Here is a 15,184-nt window from a genome sequence, read left to right on the forward strand (position 1 = left end):
TTTGGAATTGGTCTACTTCAATTTCAATTGTTTAGTTGGGCGCAACAAAATTCCAATTCCAATTCCAATTGGTGGGATGACATTTTCTATTTGAGGGAATGGCCATTTGGTCCTCCTTCTCTAGCAAATGAGAATCTCATTCCAGCTGATTTTGAATTGATTCCAATTCCCCTTTGAACCAAATAGGTAGGGAAATATACCATTCTGATTTCAGAGGGTTTTGGTTCCAATTCTGATTCCAACTGTGAATCAAATGAGGATGAAGTGCTCTAATGTTTTTTTTTTTTTTTTTTTTTTTGCACATGCATGATGCCTTACCCACTCAATTCCTTGTTTATTTAAAGAGTTATTGATTGTAATTACTCCTTTACTCCATACCCATGCTAATCTCTAATGTACATGAAGCTTTAAAGCAGTCCAGACTGCTTTATCCAAATGGTTAGCCTTCAGGCTTTTGATTCATTGGTTAAGCACTTAAAAAATAGTATGAAAGTCAGAACTTTCATGAAAAGGACTACTTAAAATAAATGTCCTGTTTATTTTTTGGGAAATTATTTATCTAGATAAATGCACTTATTTGATTTAAAAAAAAATACTTATATAGATAATTACACCTATCAATGCTCTTTTGTTTTTTAAGTAATGAGTAAAATTAAACAATAACCGTTGTACCCATAAATATCATTATTGGAAGGGGCTATGTTCTTTTATCATGTGTTAGCAATTTTTCTCACGAAGGAAAAAATGGATAGAGGGTAATACTTAACAAGTTAACTAATACACTTGGAAATAGTTTTTTTTTTTTTTTTTTGTCAAAAGACCCATTAATTCCAGAAAATGAACGCTGGTTAATTAATCAACTCTCCAATTGACCAAATTGCCCACCTTTTTACTGCAAAATGAATGGTAACAAAATAAAAGCCACCAAAGGAAAATGGTTAGTTGTTGCTATAAAGTGTGAACTGTAATGTCATGAAAAGAAAGGGCTACCACCACCAGAGTAAAAGAAAAGTAGTTGGGGAGAGGGCTATTTGCCGCTCTGAGTGAGTGCATGTGGAATCTATTCAGAATAAAGTTTACCAAAACATCAATTGCAAAAGTGAGTGTGGTGGTATATTGTAAAGTTGAAGGATAAACGACTTGTGCGTTACGCTTTTGATGTATTGATCAAACACGTAATAGAAAAGATCAGCTTATGTGACCCAAGTTCGACAGATCCAGGCTGGTATCAATTATATATGAAAGGAATTTAATAGACTATATATGGAATCACGGAGGTTGATTGTTTAAAAACAAAGTAACTGAAAGTCTTAAACTGGGTGACAAATAAATTTGAACCCAAGCCTATGTTATGACGTGGTTTAGATTCGATTTGTCGTGTCCGAGTCGAAACTCATGACACCTTTTTAAGTCTTCAACCTTGTGAAGGAAGAAAAAAACGAAAGAGTACTGAACTGTTAGAAAGCATCGTTGACGTAGCGATAGATGATTGGATGCCCACTTTCTATATACGTTGTTATGTTATGATATTATTTGACCTCACCCATCTAAACTCCAAATTAATTATATCAGACATAAATAGCACAAACAGCCCTCTGGGTTCCTAGAAGCGCTCTGTGGAAATGGACAGCTCCGTTGACGAGCAATTCCTTACCTCTGCAACTTAGTCCATTGGGATCGCATAAACTGCATTGCACGAAAAGAAAAGAAAAGAAAAGAAAAAAAAAAAACCCTAAAAAGACGTTTCGATGTTGAAAGCTGGTTGGCTCTCCTCATCTTCCGATTGATTTAATTCATCCCTGACATTCTTACCTCATCCTCTGATATACCGCTCTTTTGAAAATTTTATCAGATGGAATTGTTTCTATATATGTGTTTGTTCTGGGGCATCACAAGAATGGACTCTGCAGTGCTGCAGCTTTGTATGTAGATCAAAAGTTGATCACATAGAACCAGCCCAGCCCCCAACATAAGCACAAAAGTTGATCGATCACTCAACAGTACTACAGTAGGTCTGCGTTTGGTGGTTATTGATGGCCGTAAGCCCGTAATTGAGATGTGGGGTGGGGCTGTAGTGTCTTGGTGGGTAGCATATCTCCACTAGTTTTAATTGATATGGCAGTAGATTTGGTATTGAAAGCCAAACATCTCAATTATATTTTATATACTTGTTCATAAAATTTAAATCCAAATATCATTTGTCATATATACGTGATTAATGCTAATTTGTAATTTGTTTTCGCCCAAATAACCTAAATATTTTTACCAATCCAAATTAATAACCAGTTTGGTAAGATTATTTATTTATTTTTCTCTATAGTTACGTTCAAGGTTCTAAACATCTATACAGGCTGACAGGTCGAAGAGACATATTAGCCTGCTGTAATGTTGGATGCTTTTATTTGTTGGTATAAAATCTGTCTATCCCCTGAAATAGGTCAATCCGATATATAGGATGCGTATCAATTATAATACATTGCGAAATTTGGATCCTTGGTTATGTGGATTTGATCTCATCCTCCAAATTTGAAGGATGCCAAGTGACTATCAGGGCTCTTTGGTCACTGGCCTTCACCAAGGGTTCAAGTTTGGAAAATTTCGATCACATCAAACCTTTGGTCCATGCATGTATGTTCTTTTTAAATTCTGATATAAATAGCAGCTGAGATGGTCACTCCATGCTAATCCAAGAAAAAGGTATGAAAAAACTTGAAGACATTTAGAGGTAAGGCTTATGGGCCTCAAATACACCCAGCTTTGTCCCACTTCCCCAAGTTCTCTTCTGAGACTTGTAAAAAAAATGTTTTCTTCTTCGAATTGTCTATTGCTGGTCCTAACAAATTAAGACAGCAGACTTGTCATACTCATACATCTATCTATTGTCTATTATGCAGAAAGGTCCATAGACTTGTTTTTTTTTTTTGGTAAAACATATATTTCACTATATAGCACCTAAAGTCTCAATTTTTATTAAGCAATGCCTATCTTTCTGCCTTTGTGGTTGACGAAACACGATAAAGAGTAGAATAAGCTGTGTTTGGTTTGTGGTTGACGAAACAATATAAAGAGTATAATAAACCACGTTTGGTTTGGAAAAAAACAATAAGAAATGGGTACAAGTTGGATGTCAAAATTTGTAGAATTTATACAACTTTTGGGCCTGAGTAAACTCAAATCATAACAAATGCTAAACTTTTAGCACGTTCAAATTGTAACCCTAAAAATAGAGAGGCAGAAAGTTGAGGTAAAATTTTAAGGAATTTCAAAAATTTGGCTAGTTTGTTTGCAGTGCAAGTATGAAGTAGCTTGAGTGTAAAATTTTATTTACTTTTTGCCTCAGTTTGACTTTTTTTTGTGAAAAGTAAAATGAAATAGAATAGTATATAGACGTAAAAATAAAGTTATTGATGTGATCTCCACTTATTTATTTATTTATTTCCCCAAATCCATTACCCCAACCCAGGTGCAGGTGGGATATGGTCCCAACTCTCCACTATAATCGGCAAGAGACCTTACCAATCAGGTAGGATTCGATCTCACTTTATTTGAGAGAGAATTATCGAGGAAGATATTGCAAAATTTGCACAAGTGTTTGAGATACAAAATTTGCACGTCTAGAATTACAAATTAAATGAGACAAAAAAAAAAAAAATACAAATTTTGCATGATGTTAGAATTCTAGTATGTGGTTGGTTCGTTTAGTTTTACCGTTTATCAAATAAATAGTAGAAAACTAAAATACTTTGATTTTTGTGTATGGTGCATTTGGGGAAACGTCAAATTCTTGTTTTCCCCGAAGCCCCAACGTTTCTTGAAAATCTGAGGTGGTGAATAAAAAATGTTTAAAGTAAAGTCCAACCAAATAAAAAAAAAAAACATTTAAAGTGAAAAAGTATAAATAAACATTTAACGTCAAAAAATACGACCACCCATAAACACAAAAGGAACCAAACACCCTCGTAATCATAATCAAAACTCAAAAGCAAACTACCGGCAGATGCAAAACTGAACCAGGTACAATTTGGATCCATTTCATATTTGCATTGCTAACAGGGTCTTTTGCTTGAAAACTTTTCCCTTTTTTTTGTTTCTCACTTAAAACCATCCAAGAAACAAATGAACTTACCATTATATAAAGGAAGTAATCATATCAGTCTGATCTCTGATAAGAGCGAATATCCACTCCTTGCGTGATAAGTGGGACGGGAAGCAAAAATGGTGCGGCATGGCATCGGGTTTCAAATTTTAAATCTGACGAGAACAAAAGTCCCTAGGGGTGTTCACAGTTCGATTAACCGACAGTGGGCCTCTTTTTTGTAATTGAATCCGTATTATCAGTTTTTGGAAAATTGGTAATTAAAACCGAATTAAAATCAATTGGTTAACTGGTTAACCGATTCGATTAATCATCAGTTCGGTTCTTCAGTTTTTTATTTTTTTACAATATATTATAAAAATATAATAAAAAAAGTATAAATAAATAAATATATAATATTATATTTTAAATAAATAAATAATAAATAATATATCATATATTATAAATATATATTTATATATATAATGCATATTTATTGATTTATAATATATATAAATATAATGTATATATATATATTATATATATAAAATATATAGAAATATGTGTATATCAATTGATTCGATTAATTACCGATTTTCTATATTGATTAATCAAAATTGAATCGATACCTTTAGTTTTTTAAAAACACCAAATCAAAACCAAATCAACAGATTTGGTTAACCGATTTTTCGGATTGATTTCGATCGATTTTTCGGTCAGTTCAATTTTTCGGTTTTTTTTCCTCACCCTAAAACCCCCCTTTGTGAGTCGTGATATTCAGTCTGGCGCTTAATTAAAAAACTCTTTTGCTGCGATTAGAATATGAATAAAAAAAACACTGAAAGAAAAAGTGTTATTGCGCCTTTTCGCTCTTCATTCTGAATTCGAATTTTGATTTAATATACAAAAAACAATTTCATTCAATTCATCAATTGGTTAAGTCCAAATGGGTAATCATCCAGATCCAAGTTATACGGTTCGGTTTGAATTCGAATGGGTTCAGTAGGCAAATGCAATCATCCGTGTACATGTTGCAGCGCTGGTTGGAATTGGGCCACAAAACGAGGAAAAAAAGTTTCCCGGTGGTTCATCATTCATACAAATGGGATGAGTGATTCCTGTCAGCAGGGAGCCAGAGACGCGCCTTTTTGGAATGGAAACCTAAATAAAAGAGAAAAAAAGAAAAGGGGAGTGGGAAAAGAGAGTTCAAAAGCATTTTGGCAGACCCAGTCTTTCTTTTTGGAGTGCTGTGTTTCTTGTCCGATATCTCTCGAAATTCTTCAAATTCCCTGACTTCCAAATCTCCAATCTCACGCATACCTCGAAAAAGAAACAACAACAGTAGTGATTTTCTTTTGGAAAGACCTGAGTTGTTTCTTTTCAAGGAATTCGGCAGCGTTTTTTTCATCTTCTCACTGCAAGGCGTAAATTTGATTTCACGAGCTTTTCGCAATTGTTTGGCATTTTGGGTGCTATTGTAATGCTTTTTTTTTTCCTAGTAGGAATGGGTCTTTTTTGTTCGCTTGAGATAATATATGACTGGATGGATTTGGATTTGTTTTCTGTTCAGTGGTAGCCGGTAGCCCTTCTGCCGAAGCTCTGTGATGTTTGGTTTTCCTTTCTGAAGGTGAGAATTTGGGAATCATCTATCAGTGGAACAGAAAATGTATCTGGTTTTCAGGGTAGCCTACATAGATTTCTCACTTCTATCTGGAGTGGAAATCTGGGTTACTTTGAAATGTTTGGTGCTGTTTGATATCCTCCCTCTACAAGTGTGCACAAAAAATCAGTTCAGAGAATAGGTGTTTTATTTTGCTACATACATTTTTGAATAGAAAATTCCCGCCATAATTTGTTACATTATTTAATTTTGTTTTTTAGTGATACTCCAAATATAAGTTTAACAACTTCTCCTCTGCCTAGATGGTTTCTGGTAATCCAGCTGAGGTTCACTCTTATCGCTGAATTACTGAAAACAATAGAGAAACATTTGGTGTTTTCTTATGGAAAATATTTAACGGCATTCTCGTGAGCTTGTGGTAAGAATTGAGATTCCAAGAGTAAAGTCTCTAAAATGCTTTTTACATAATAGGAAGAATGTCGAAGGGAGAACTTTTACGTATTTGTTTCTAAAGATGGTTGAGTACTTGTCCACAAATTACACAAAGAGTTGCATTAGAACTTTGAGAAGTAACCATGGCTGGCAGTAGAGTTGAGGTGGTCAACAGCAAGGGTTGCTCGAGGCTGTTCGTCGGGTTTCCCTCTTCCCTGTCTTCTTTTCGAGGTTTGCAGTCCTTCGAGCCCATGTCACCGGCTTCTTCTGTTATGTCCGAGCCCAAGCTTCAAGCCAGTGGTCCCTTCTCTGGTTTGGTTATATGTGTTACTGGACTATCCAAAGGTATCCGTATAAAGAGCTTCAGATATCTTATTTATAGATGGCAATTTCAATCTCAATGATGTTTTAAACATTTCAAATTTGGGGTTTGTGATCTTGAAACTAAGCTAGCCATGGATTTTAGTTATTTAAAAACATGGAATGTGATTAGAGTTATGTTCTTGGGATAGGCCATTTTAACTTTGTATCTCAGCTTAGTTTACTTGGTATTATATTGATATTTGAATCACATAATAGGACTGTAGTGTAATAATAGAGTTCACGATTCCAAGTGGTAAGCTATTTGTCTTGTAAGATCATCTGTGATCTCTCTCTCTCTCTCTCTCTCTCTCTCTCTCTCTTTCTGGATTTTGAATCATCTGATTTCTCAGTCGTATTTCTTGGACAAGATTAAAACCTGTGAAAAGAAGCACCTGCCATAGGGTGAAAAAGAAAAAAACAAAAAAGAAGATTCCAGGAGTGGAACTTGATTGCTAACTTGGAATCTTGGATTATTTGGTCCAATAGAATTCATTTTTGGCAAGTTACTAGCATATACTAGGGCCCTGTGCAAAATCTTAGATCCTGATATCTCCAAGTATGGTGTAATTTTATGTTTCTAAAATTTGCCTAAGATAGTGTTTAAACCATTAGGGGAAAAATAGAAGATATGAATTTAGAAGATAAAGAATTTCTGTCCTCTGGGCTTGCATCAGATTCAAGGAAGAGGCAGGGAAATGGCTTTGTTCTGCCCAGAATACCTCATTACAATTTTCTTTAATATCCTCCTGAATTCTCATGCTGTTTTGTCATGAGTGAAGCAGGTTCCTTGTATGACTTATATTGCCATCTCTTTATTTTTTGGGCATGCTTCATCCACTACCTTTTTCTTGTTTCCAGTATTCTATTACTTTATTGAAGTAATTGACTTATACTAATTACGCTTATGCTTCATAATGTGACAGAAGCGAGGAAGCAAGTCATGGCTGCAACTGAGAGACTAGGTGGTCAATATAGTCCTGATTTGCACCCCCAATGTACTCATCTGGTGGTACAGATATCCTTTCACATCTCACTACTTTGTAGCCTCTAATTTGTAGATATCCTCTGAGTCAGTCTTTTAAAAGGCACCTTAAGCAAATCTAAGCACAGAAGTGAGGCTTGTTTTCAGGGTTCACCTCCCAAACTTAGGTGCACCTTACATTTGCTTATTGTTATGCTTTTATGAGTTAGTGTTCAATTTGATGTTTGGATAAGTAAGCTATCATATTGTAGTTTGTAGCCATGCTGTTTAGAGTTTTAACGGTTTAGCTTATGTAGGACTTAAACCTACAAAGCTACAATCTTCATGTTATAACATATATTTTCTTTGAATACACTTGGGAAACCATGGCAAATTTTTATGGATTGGAATGCTATCATCATCTTGTTGGGTAAAAATTGTCATGGAAAGTAAGTAAAACACCTCCATGTATGTTGAATGTGCATTATAGTATTCAAAAAGAAATGTGGATTTTAGTCCTTCTGTCCTAGTGTTTCTCTTTAGCATATGAGTTCTCGCCAATGTATAACTCCCCGCCGTTGTGGATTCTTAACCCTTCTTCACAGCTTTGGTGGACGTAAATTTGAGCATGCTCTGAAGTATGGGTTGAAAATGGGCCTCTTCATAGTTACTCTGGGCTGGTTTGTGGATAGCGTTAAGAGGAATGGTGAGCAATGCAACAACCTTTTTCCTCTTCTTTTAATTTTTACTTACTAGTTAAGTCCTCCATGTGGGTCTCATAATCCTTTAGTGATTTTTCTTTTTTGCAAATTTACACACTGAGAGGCCATTTGATAATAGCTGAAGTAGCTGAACTCAATAACTTATTGTTTGTCTTTAAGTGAATGAATGAGTAACTAAGGTGTTGTGATCTAATGGTTGAAACTGAAGTTGGGTTAATTACAATACCCCCAAATGTTTTATCCATTAAAAGACAAAGCTATATGTCATTCAGTTCAGACATTTCAGATATTATCAAACAGCCCCTAAATCATAATTATCCACTATAAAGGTGTGCCAAAAAGGTGGAATTAAGAACCTGAAGAGAATAGAGATAGGGAAGTGTTACAAATAATAGCGGTAAAAGTGACATTTATTTAGAGGAAAAAATTGTAATACAAACTTACTATGAAAAAATAATTATTATACAAATAAAAATAAGGTGGTAATTAATGTACTGTTTTCTTAAAGGGAAAAATACTGAGTACTCAATAATTATACTACTGAACAGTGTTTTAAAAGGCCTGCACACCTCCAGGTGAGGTGCCCCCAAAACACCTTGAGGTGTATGCTATTATCACTGGGAAATTTACCTCCAAAGAATTAGAGTGGATGCGTAGGTTAAAAAAAAGAGGCACAAGAAAAGAAACCATTGGAGGGAGAACAAATTCTATTATCCTGCATGTTTTGATCCAAGAAAGCCATATCCAATTTGGCCAGTAACAGAACAAGGGAATCACATTCATTATCCCTCAACCCCCTCTTGAAGTCAATGGTCTAGTTTATCCTAGAAGGGGAGGCTACTTCATATTTTGAAATTGGTTCAAATATATAGTTGGAAAGGGAGTAGAGCATTGGGAATTGCAATTTGAGGGGCATGCCACCAATCCATAGTCATAGATCCTCCCAAAACAGGATTTTGTTCTCACAACACATTTATTTTATTTTTGAAAAGGGTAAGGTAAATTTATTAATAATCAGAGAAGAAGAATACAAAGAGGCCCCACAATAAGAGCCATACACAAGGCCCGAAGCCCATAGAACATTACAACTCTAGAAGGCTTCTCGATTTCAGTTGGGCTCCAAGCACCCTGGTTCGGAGACCTTTTACAACTGCATTCCAAGACACCAACTTGCCAAAAGAAATAAAGATTAGACTGTCCACATCTTTTGGTTTGTTTTGGAAAATTCTGCTATTTCTTTTCGCCCAGATAGTGCTGATCACAGCTGCAGGTCCACACACTTTTTGCCAGCTTGGATGGGCCTTGAGTCTCCCAGCACCATAGCAGGTCCAACATAGCATTTGGCATGGCCTAAGATAAGCCCAAGGATGCCAAAAAACCACCCACAACACATTTATTGTTTATTTGGATTTTTCTTGGGGGCTTTACCTTGCCCCTGATGAGAGGCTCTTCGCCTTTCTGCTCATACTTCCTTTTCCCTTGATTATTTTCTTTTACTCGTTGCTGATTATAAGAAGGGGAACAAGCTAGAAAGTCAGATAAGGCCGAAAAGTTGGCCTTTGATAATGAACCATCTACTGAAATTTTAAAGTAAATGGTAAGTTGATGTTTTCGTTTTTACCGACCATGAAAAAAAATATATGTTCTTCTTTTAATGGTTGAGATTCTTCTATAAAAAAATAATAGTTGACATTCAATGCTTGACATTTGCTGCAGTGAGATTGAGTGAATCACTTTACAGTGTAAGAAGTGTTGGAGAGCATGGTTTAAAAGTTGAGGATTTAAATCGAGTTGTTGGGTTTGTTGGCGCTGAGAATTCCTGTCTTCCTCTTGGATTGCATGAAGATACTAAAAAATCCAGTCAAACTCAGCAAAAACATCAACCATTTTTGGGAAAGGAGTCTGGTAAAAATAGTGCATCGGTTCTTGCTGGTCACTCTATATATGTCGATTCGGATATTTCAGATGATCTACAAAGCAAGGTAGATTTTATTGAGCATTACCTTATATACTTTTGGAAAATTGAAGTAGAAAAGCTTTTGCATGTTTTTTTATTAATTATCATTTTATGGTATTATGCTTTCAGTAGAGTTTTTTTTTTTCAATGTTTCTATTTCTATTCATGTTTGGGGCATTTTGTGGTAGGTCGTTGATGCAGCTACTAGAGAAGGTGCTATGTTTGTTGATCACTGGTTCGTTGGTTGCAGTGTGAGTCATATTGTGTGTGAAGCACGGTCAATCCAGAAGTATATTGGCCACACAAGCACTATTGTTACGGTAAGTACTAGTTTCTGCGTCTGTATTTTCTTGTATAGAATGGCCTACATTCTCTAGAGATTGAGTGACTCAATTTGCATTCTTACAAAAAAAAATTCTGTTGGTGGTTTGGTTTATTTCAATGTCCAATTGTTGCTATCCCAAACTAAGGTTGGCATAGAACTTGGATAGTCTGCAGTGCAGTTTAGTTGGATGGCCTTGTGCGCCAAATGTAAGACATCGAGATAAGTGATTGTTTTTTAACCTCGGGCCACCATGAAGCTCATCTGATGTTAAAGTTCTTTTTCAGCCATTATGGATTCTCAGAACAGCAAAAGAGAATTATGTGCAAAGGCTTGTACACTTGTCTGCTGACTTAGCCAGGCAGATGGGCCTGATCCTGGAAAGTCTTCAAAATGGCAGTTCTGAGCAGGTATCCTTATTTTTTCAACAAATTATATGCAATATAAGTATATAACTTCAAAGTTCTTGTCTGGGCTTCCTTTGCAAAATTAAAAAAAAAAACAAGGGTACTTTAGTTGCCTGTATTTTTATTAGACCAAAATAATAATATGTTCAGTATTTTTTTTTTCAAAAGTAAAATAAAAATTTCATTAAAATAAAAAAGGAGAATGCATAAGGAAGGTGATAAGATATCACCCGAGAGAGAAGATGACTGTTGAGTTATAAGATCATATCTTCAAAGTTTCTTTTCTCTTCTTCCTGTCAAACTCTTCAAAGGCTTTCCTAGTGAATTCCTCACCACCCCAGAAGAACAACCCCAGGCTTTTGCTAAATAACCTGGAACCCAGTAATTTTGATTATTGATCAACATTCTCTTGTCAGTTCTCTCATCCTTAGCTTTTAATCTCAGTGTACTGGTCTGTCTTGTTTCAGGAAGCAAATGGAGCCTGTGACCCTCAAGTTTCTCTGACTTCCCAGGAGATTTCAGCACAAAGAAAATGTAGAGAAAGCCTTGAAGAAAGGCAGCGAAGAGTAAACATAGCCAAAGTTGGTATTCGAAACCGCCGTGGTCGCCGTATGCAGGTGAGTTTTAAGTGATTTCTGGGTTTATGCCTGTTGTTTTTCCTCTAATTTTTAGTCATGTTTAATTTAGTGTGTATATTGTGGTAAGTGGTAATGGTACTTTCAAGAGGTGACCTTAGTGGAATAGGGGGTTTGCACAGAGCAACCCTACAATTAAGTTAAGAAGATAACTTGAGAGTTGAGACCCAGTGACCAGATGAGACATCCTTCCTTTGGCTAGTACTCTTGCTGCACATGCTGAATGACCAAAATAGGTTTCCAATCTCCATTGAGAGAGCCAACATTTATCTCCCAGAGAGACACATAATAGCACAATCCAATTACATGAGATGGATTGGGTTGGGGGGGTTAGAACTTTAGAAGTAAAAGAAAATGTGCATGGTGTACTTAGGATTATCATTATTTTTTGTTTGGAGAAAACTTAAATAAATGATACATAGCAGGTCATACCCCTAACAAGAGTATTTTCCACTGGGATATTGTTTGTCAATCATCAGGACAATATTTTCCCACATTTGATAACTCATTGATATACAATGACAATTTTGCCTTATCATTTAAATGCAGACATGCCAGACTCCAATACGCCCAATAACCCCTAGCAGCCTTCTTGATTCAATCTGCTGGTCGATATCAGACCCAACTTCAGCTGCTTGTATTTATACGGACTCTTCTGGCTTTGAAGATGTTAGCGAACAACACACCTCTGTGTTTTTTGATGCAAGAGGGGATGGGAGGGATCCAGAAGCTTTGTTTGAGAATTTCACCCGTCTGCTGAGAGAAAGGTTCATAAAATCTCCATTTCTCCCATTTCATTACAAAATTTCATCTTTCTACTTGTATAAAAGGTACACATGCGTTGAGGTGCAGACCTTTCATGACCTGCATTGGAGATCTTCTGTGTCAGAAGTATAACAAGAAAGTACTTTGCATTTTTGGGTTTCTAGAATAATTTGAGGATGGTCATAGAAGATTGTATATATATCAAATAGACCCAATCATTGTTTTAGGTTAATTTTGTGTAGAAGCCTCCAATGGTGCTTCCTGATTATTTTATACAAATGCAGCTATGCACTGGTATGCATCTTTGATGTCCCTCAGTTGAAGCTTTATTTATAACCATGTTTGTTTTCTTTTGTACATTGTTGGTTGCAGTGAGAAGGCAGAGTTGATATTCAAAAATCACTTTCTTACTATACTGTTTCCAATTGACCGATTTGGTGAGATGGGGCCTTCCTCTAGAACATTCTTCAGCAGCAATGGTTTCACATGTTTGCAGGTGTTGAAACATATCTATGCATTTTATCAGGTATGTGGAGAATTTCTTATCTTCTATTAAAACTGATCTAGTCTAAGGCTTCAACATGGATGGCTCAGAGTTTGGTCCAACCCAACCTGAGCTTTGGGGCCAGGAATTTCAGGCAGGGCCTGGGTCTGGAAAATTTAGCTGACTGCAGCTTGGGTTGAGGGGCCAGTGCTGACTTTGAGCTTTTATAATGTATGCGAACTCTATTCATAAAAAAGTATGCAAACTCTAGAACATGTGCACTCTGTATATGCTATTTGTCTTGGGCCTGTGCACATGGACACATGCATAAATTATGCATGCCATGTATAAATATGCATTTGGTGGTGTCTTCGTAGAGATATGCATTTAATTATATGCCTGTATTTTTTCCGTGCTTCCTTTTCTAAATTTGACTGCAAAGCCCAAATGAATAGGAGTACAAAACATAATGAACAAGAAACCTTTAAATTCATCCAACCTCCCTAGGCCTGACCAAAGCCTAAGTTTTTCAGGGCTTAGTTACCAAATATTAGGGTTGAGAGACTAGGTTGGCCTTAACCTAGCCTTCTTTTTGGCATTCTAAGAGGGGTGTATCTCAGGGTGAGAGAGGATTATCTCATTCCCAATTGCCTCTTTCACAGATTTGCTAAGAACCTCCACACAAGTTTTCCAATTCCCAATTGCCTGAAGTTTGTTCAACTGGATAAGATTATCCATTCAATATAGCCCTTTCTAGTATGCTGGTCTTAAAATTTACCTATTGAATGGCATTGAAATGGTTCATCCTGCAGGAGAACATGTCAGCAGATGAGGTAGAAGCTGCAATCCACACAGACTCTAAACACGCTGAACGGCTACGATCAGTCTATGCGAGTAAAGAAACAATAGAATGTGGCGTTGTGCAATTCAAACGAATTGATTTCTTGGGTAGTCGTAGAAGCTTTGAAATGTTGAAGCGTGTTAGTGGTGATAATAACAACAATGTGTATGAGTTGTTGATCAGAGCATGACGTTGTTTTTGAATTCAAATTATCTTCATTTTCAAAGCCAAGAATACATGGCCTGCACTACTGGAGGACAGAAATTATACTGATCCCAGTTGCACTTGTACGGTTGTACCACAACAAGAAAAAAGACAGTGGAAGTTAAGAGACCTCCATTTATATCAGAACTGAGACAATTTTGCTCAAATTCTTTGTAGATTTGACAAAATTGTTCATGTATGATGATTGTTGCTAGAGGTACCAGAATTCCACCGTTTGTTTGTGACATAACTTTCTGGTGTGCCAATGGTACACGGGATGTCTGAAATAGATTCTCTGATGACTACAGTCCGGAATGGTTATTGTGTTTTCTTATATTTAAGCACTTTAAATGGTAAGGAAAATCTTATGTAGGGGGTTAATCATTTACATGTTTAACTTCAACTTTCAAATACAAGTGATGATGTCTCGGATTTCAAACACCACCTGAGCCCTTGTTTCCAAGCGCTTCTTAGTTAAATATTCGATGCTTGTTATAATTAGGGCAAAACTCTTACTCTTAACACGATAGACTGGGGAAGTGAATAATACATCTCAATTGATGTGGCATCCGTTGAGATGGTAGCCTATCTGTTACTCCAATATATGATGGAATACAATCAAGCTATTGGCAGCCAGAAATGCTTCCTGGGAGCAACCCCAAACGGAGTCTTAGTAGCTTCAGTACTTCTAGGACTAAATCCCCTGTTCTATGGTGAATACTGAATACAAGGCACTGGACATGTCAAATTGTCAATTGGGATGTATTAACGCTTCAATTATGCATCTGTATGATGTTATTAGTTATACAAGCATTTTTTTTGCACCCGATACACCGGAAATGTTCCCAACTTCCCATGGAACATGCTTAAATGATTTACGAGCTATTCAATTTTCCAAAACAAAACAACCGTCACATTAGCAAAAACTTAGTATGCTTGCCTGCCAATGTTTGTGGAAAAAATCAACTTAACACCCTTGCCATTGCACAACCAAAAGATGAAGCTCCGGTTACAGGTATACAATCCATGTGGCATTGCCATCCTCGTCAGATTTGGTACTTGAGTTTTGTTTATCAGGAGTCATCATGACTCATGACTCGTGAGACCAGCTGCTGGGGTTGCTTCTAGCCAACTGTTTGGGGCTCGCTGGCTCTGTTCTTTCATGGCAAGTGGCAACACTGATCAAGATTGATATGGGATCTCTCCATAAAGCTCTGAACACACCCTGAAAACAATGGCATCTACCTACACATTGGGAACATTTCTTCATATTTCACATGCACACATGCAAAAGAGATTTTCCGACGTGGGTGGATGCCAATGTTTCAGGGTCCATGCAAAGTTTTGTAGGGAGGGAAAATACGGGCCCCATCCAATGCACCTAGCGACGCATAG

The 15,184-nt window shown here is 36.4% G+C and overlaps 1 protein-coding gene across 3 annotated transcripts; it reads left to right on the top strand.

Moving 5' to 3' along the window:
• Positions 1 to 5,294: 5,294 nt before the first annotated feature.
• LOC148842130 (BRCT domain DNA repair protein) lies at positions 5,295 to 14,104 on the top strand. Of its 3 annotated transcripts, XM_088957380.1 has the most exons (12): positions 5,295 to 5,552; positions 5,646 to 5,702; positions 6,168 to 6,473; positions 7,415 to 7,506; positions 8,056 to 8,158; positions 9,891 to 10,156; positions 10,320 to 10,451; positions 10,741 to 10,863; positions 11,328 to 11,477; positions 12,045 to 12,262; positions 12,633 to 12,786; positions 13,557 to 14,104. In XM_088957380.1, the coding sequence occupies exons 3-12, from the start codon at positions 6,272 to 6,274 to the stop codon at positions 13,773 to 13,775; spliced, it is 1,659 nt and encodes a 552-aa protein (XP_088813506.1). In that variant the 5' UTR covers positions 5,295 to 5,552; positions 5,646 to 5,702; positions 6,168 to 6,271; the 3' UTR covers positions 13,776 to 14,104. The 3 variants fall into 3 exon arrangements, with proteins under 3 accessions (XP_088813506.1, XP_088813507.1, XP_088813508.1); XM_088957381.1 differs by lacking the exon at positions 6,168 to 6,473 and having other exon boundaries at positions 5,324 to 5,552; XM_088957382.1 differs by lacking the exons at positions 5,295 to 5,552; positions 6,168 to 6,473 and having other exon boundaries at positions 5,563 to 5,702.
• Positions 14,105 to 15,184: the final 1,080 nt, after the last annotated feature.

Source organism: Nelumbo lutea, chromosome 8, assembly GCF_056320005.1.
Source record: "Nelumbo lutea isolate HS-2025 chromosome 8, American lotus-T2T, whole genome shotgun sequence".
Lineage (NCBI taxonomy): Eukaryota > Viridiplantae > Streptophyta > Magnoliopsida > Proteales > Nelumbonaceae > Nelumbo > Nelumbo lutea.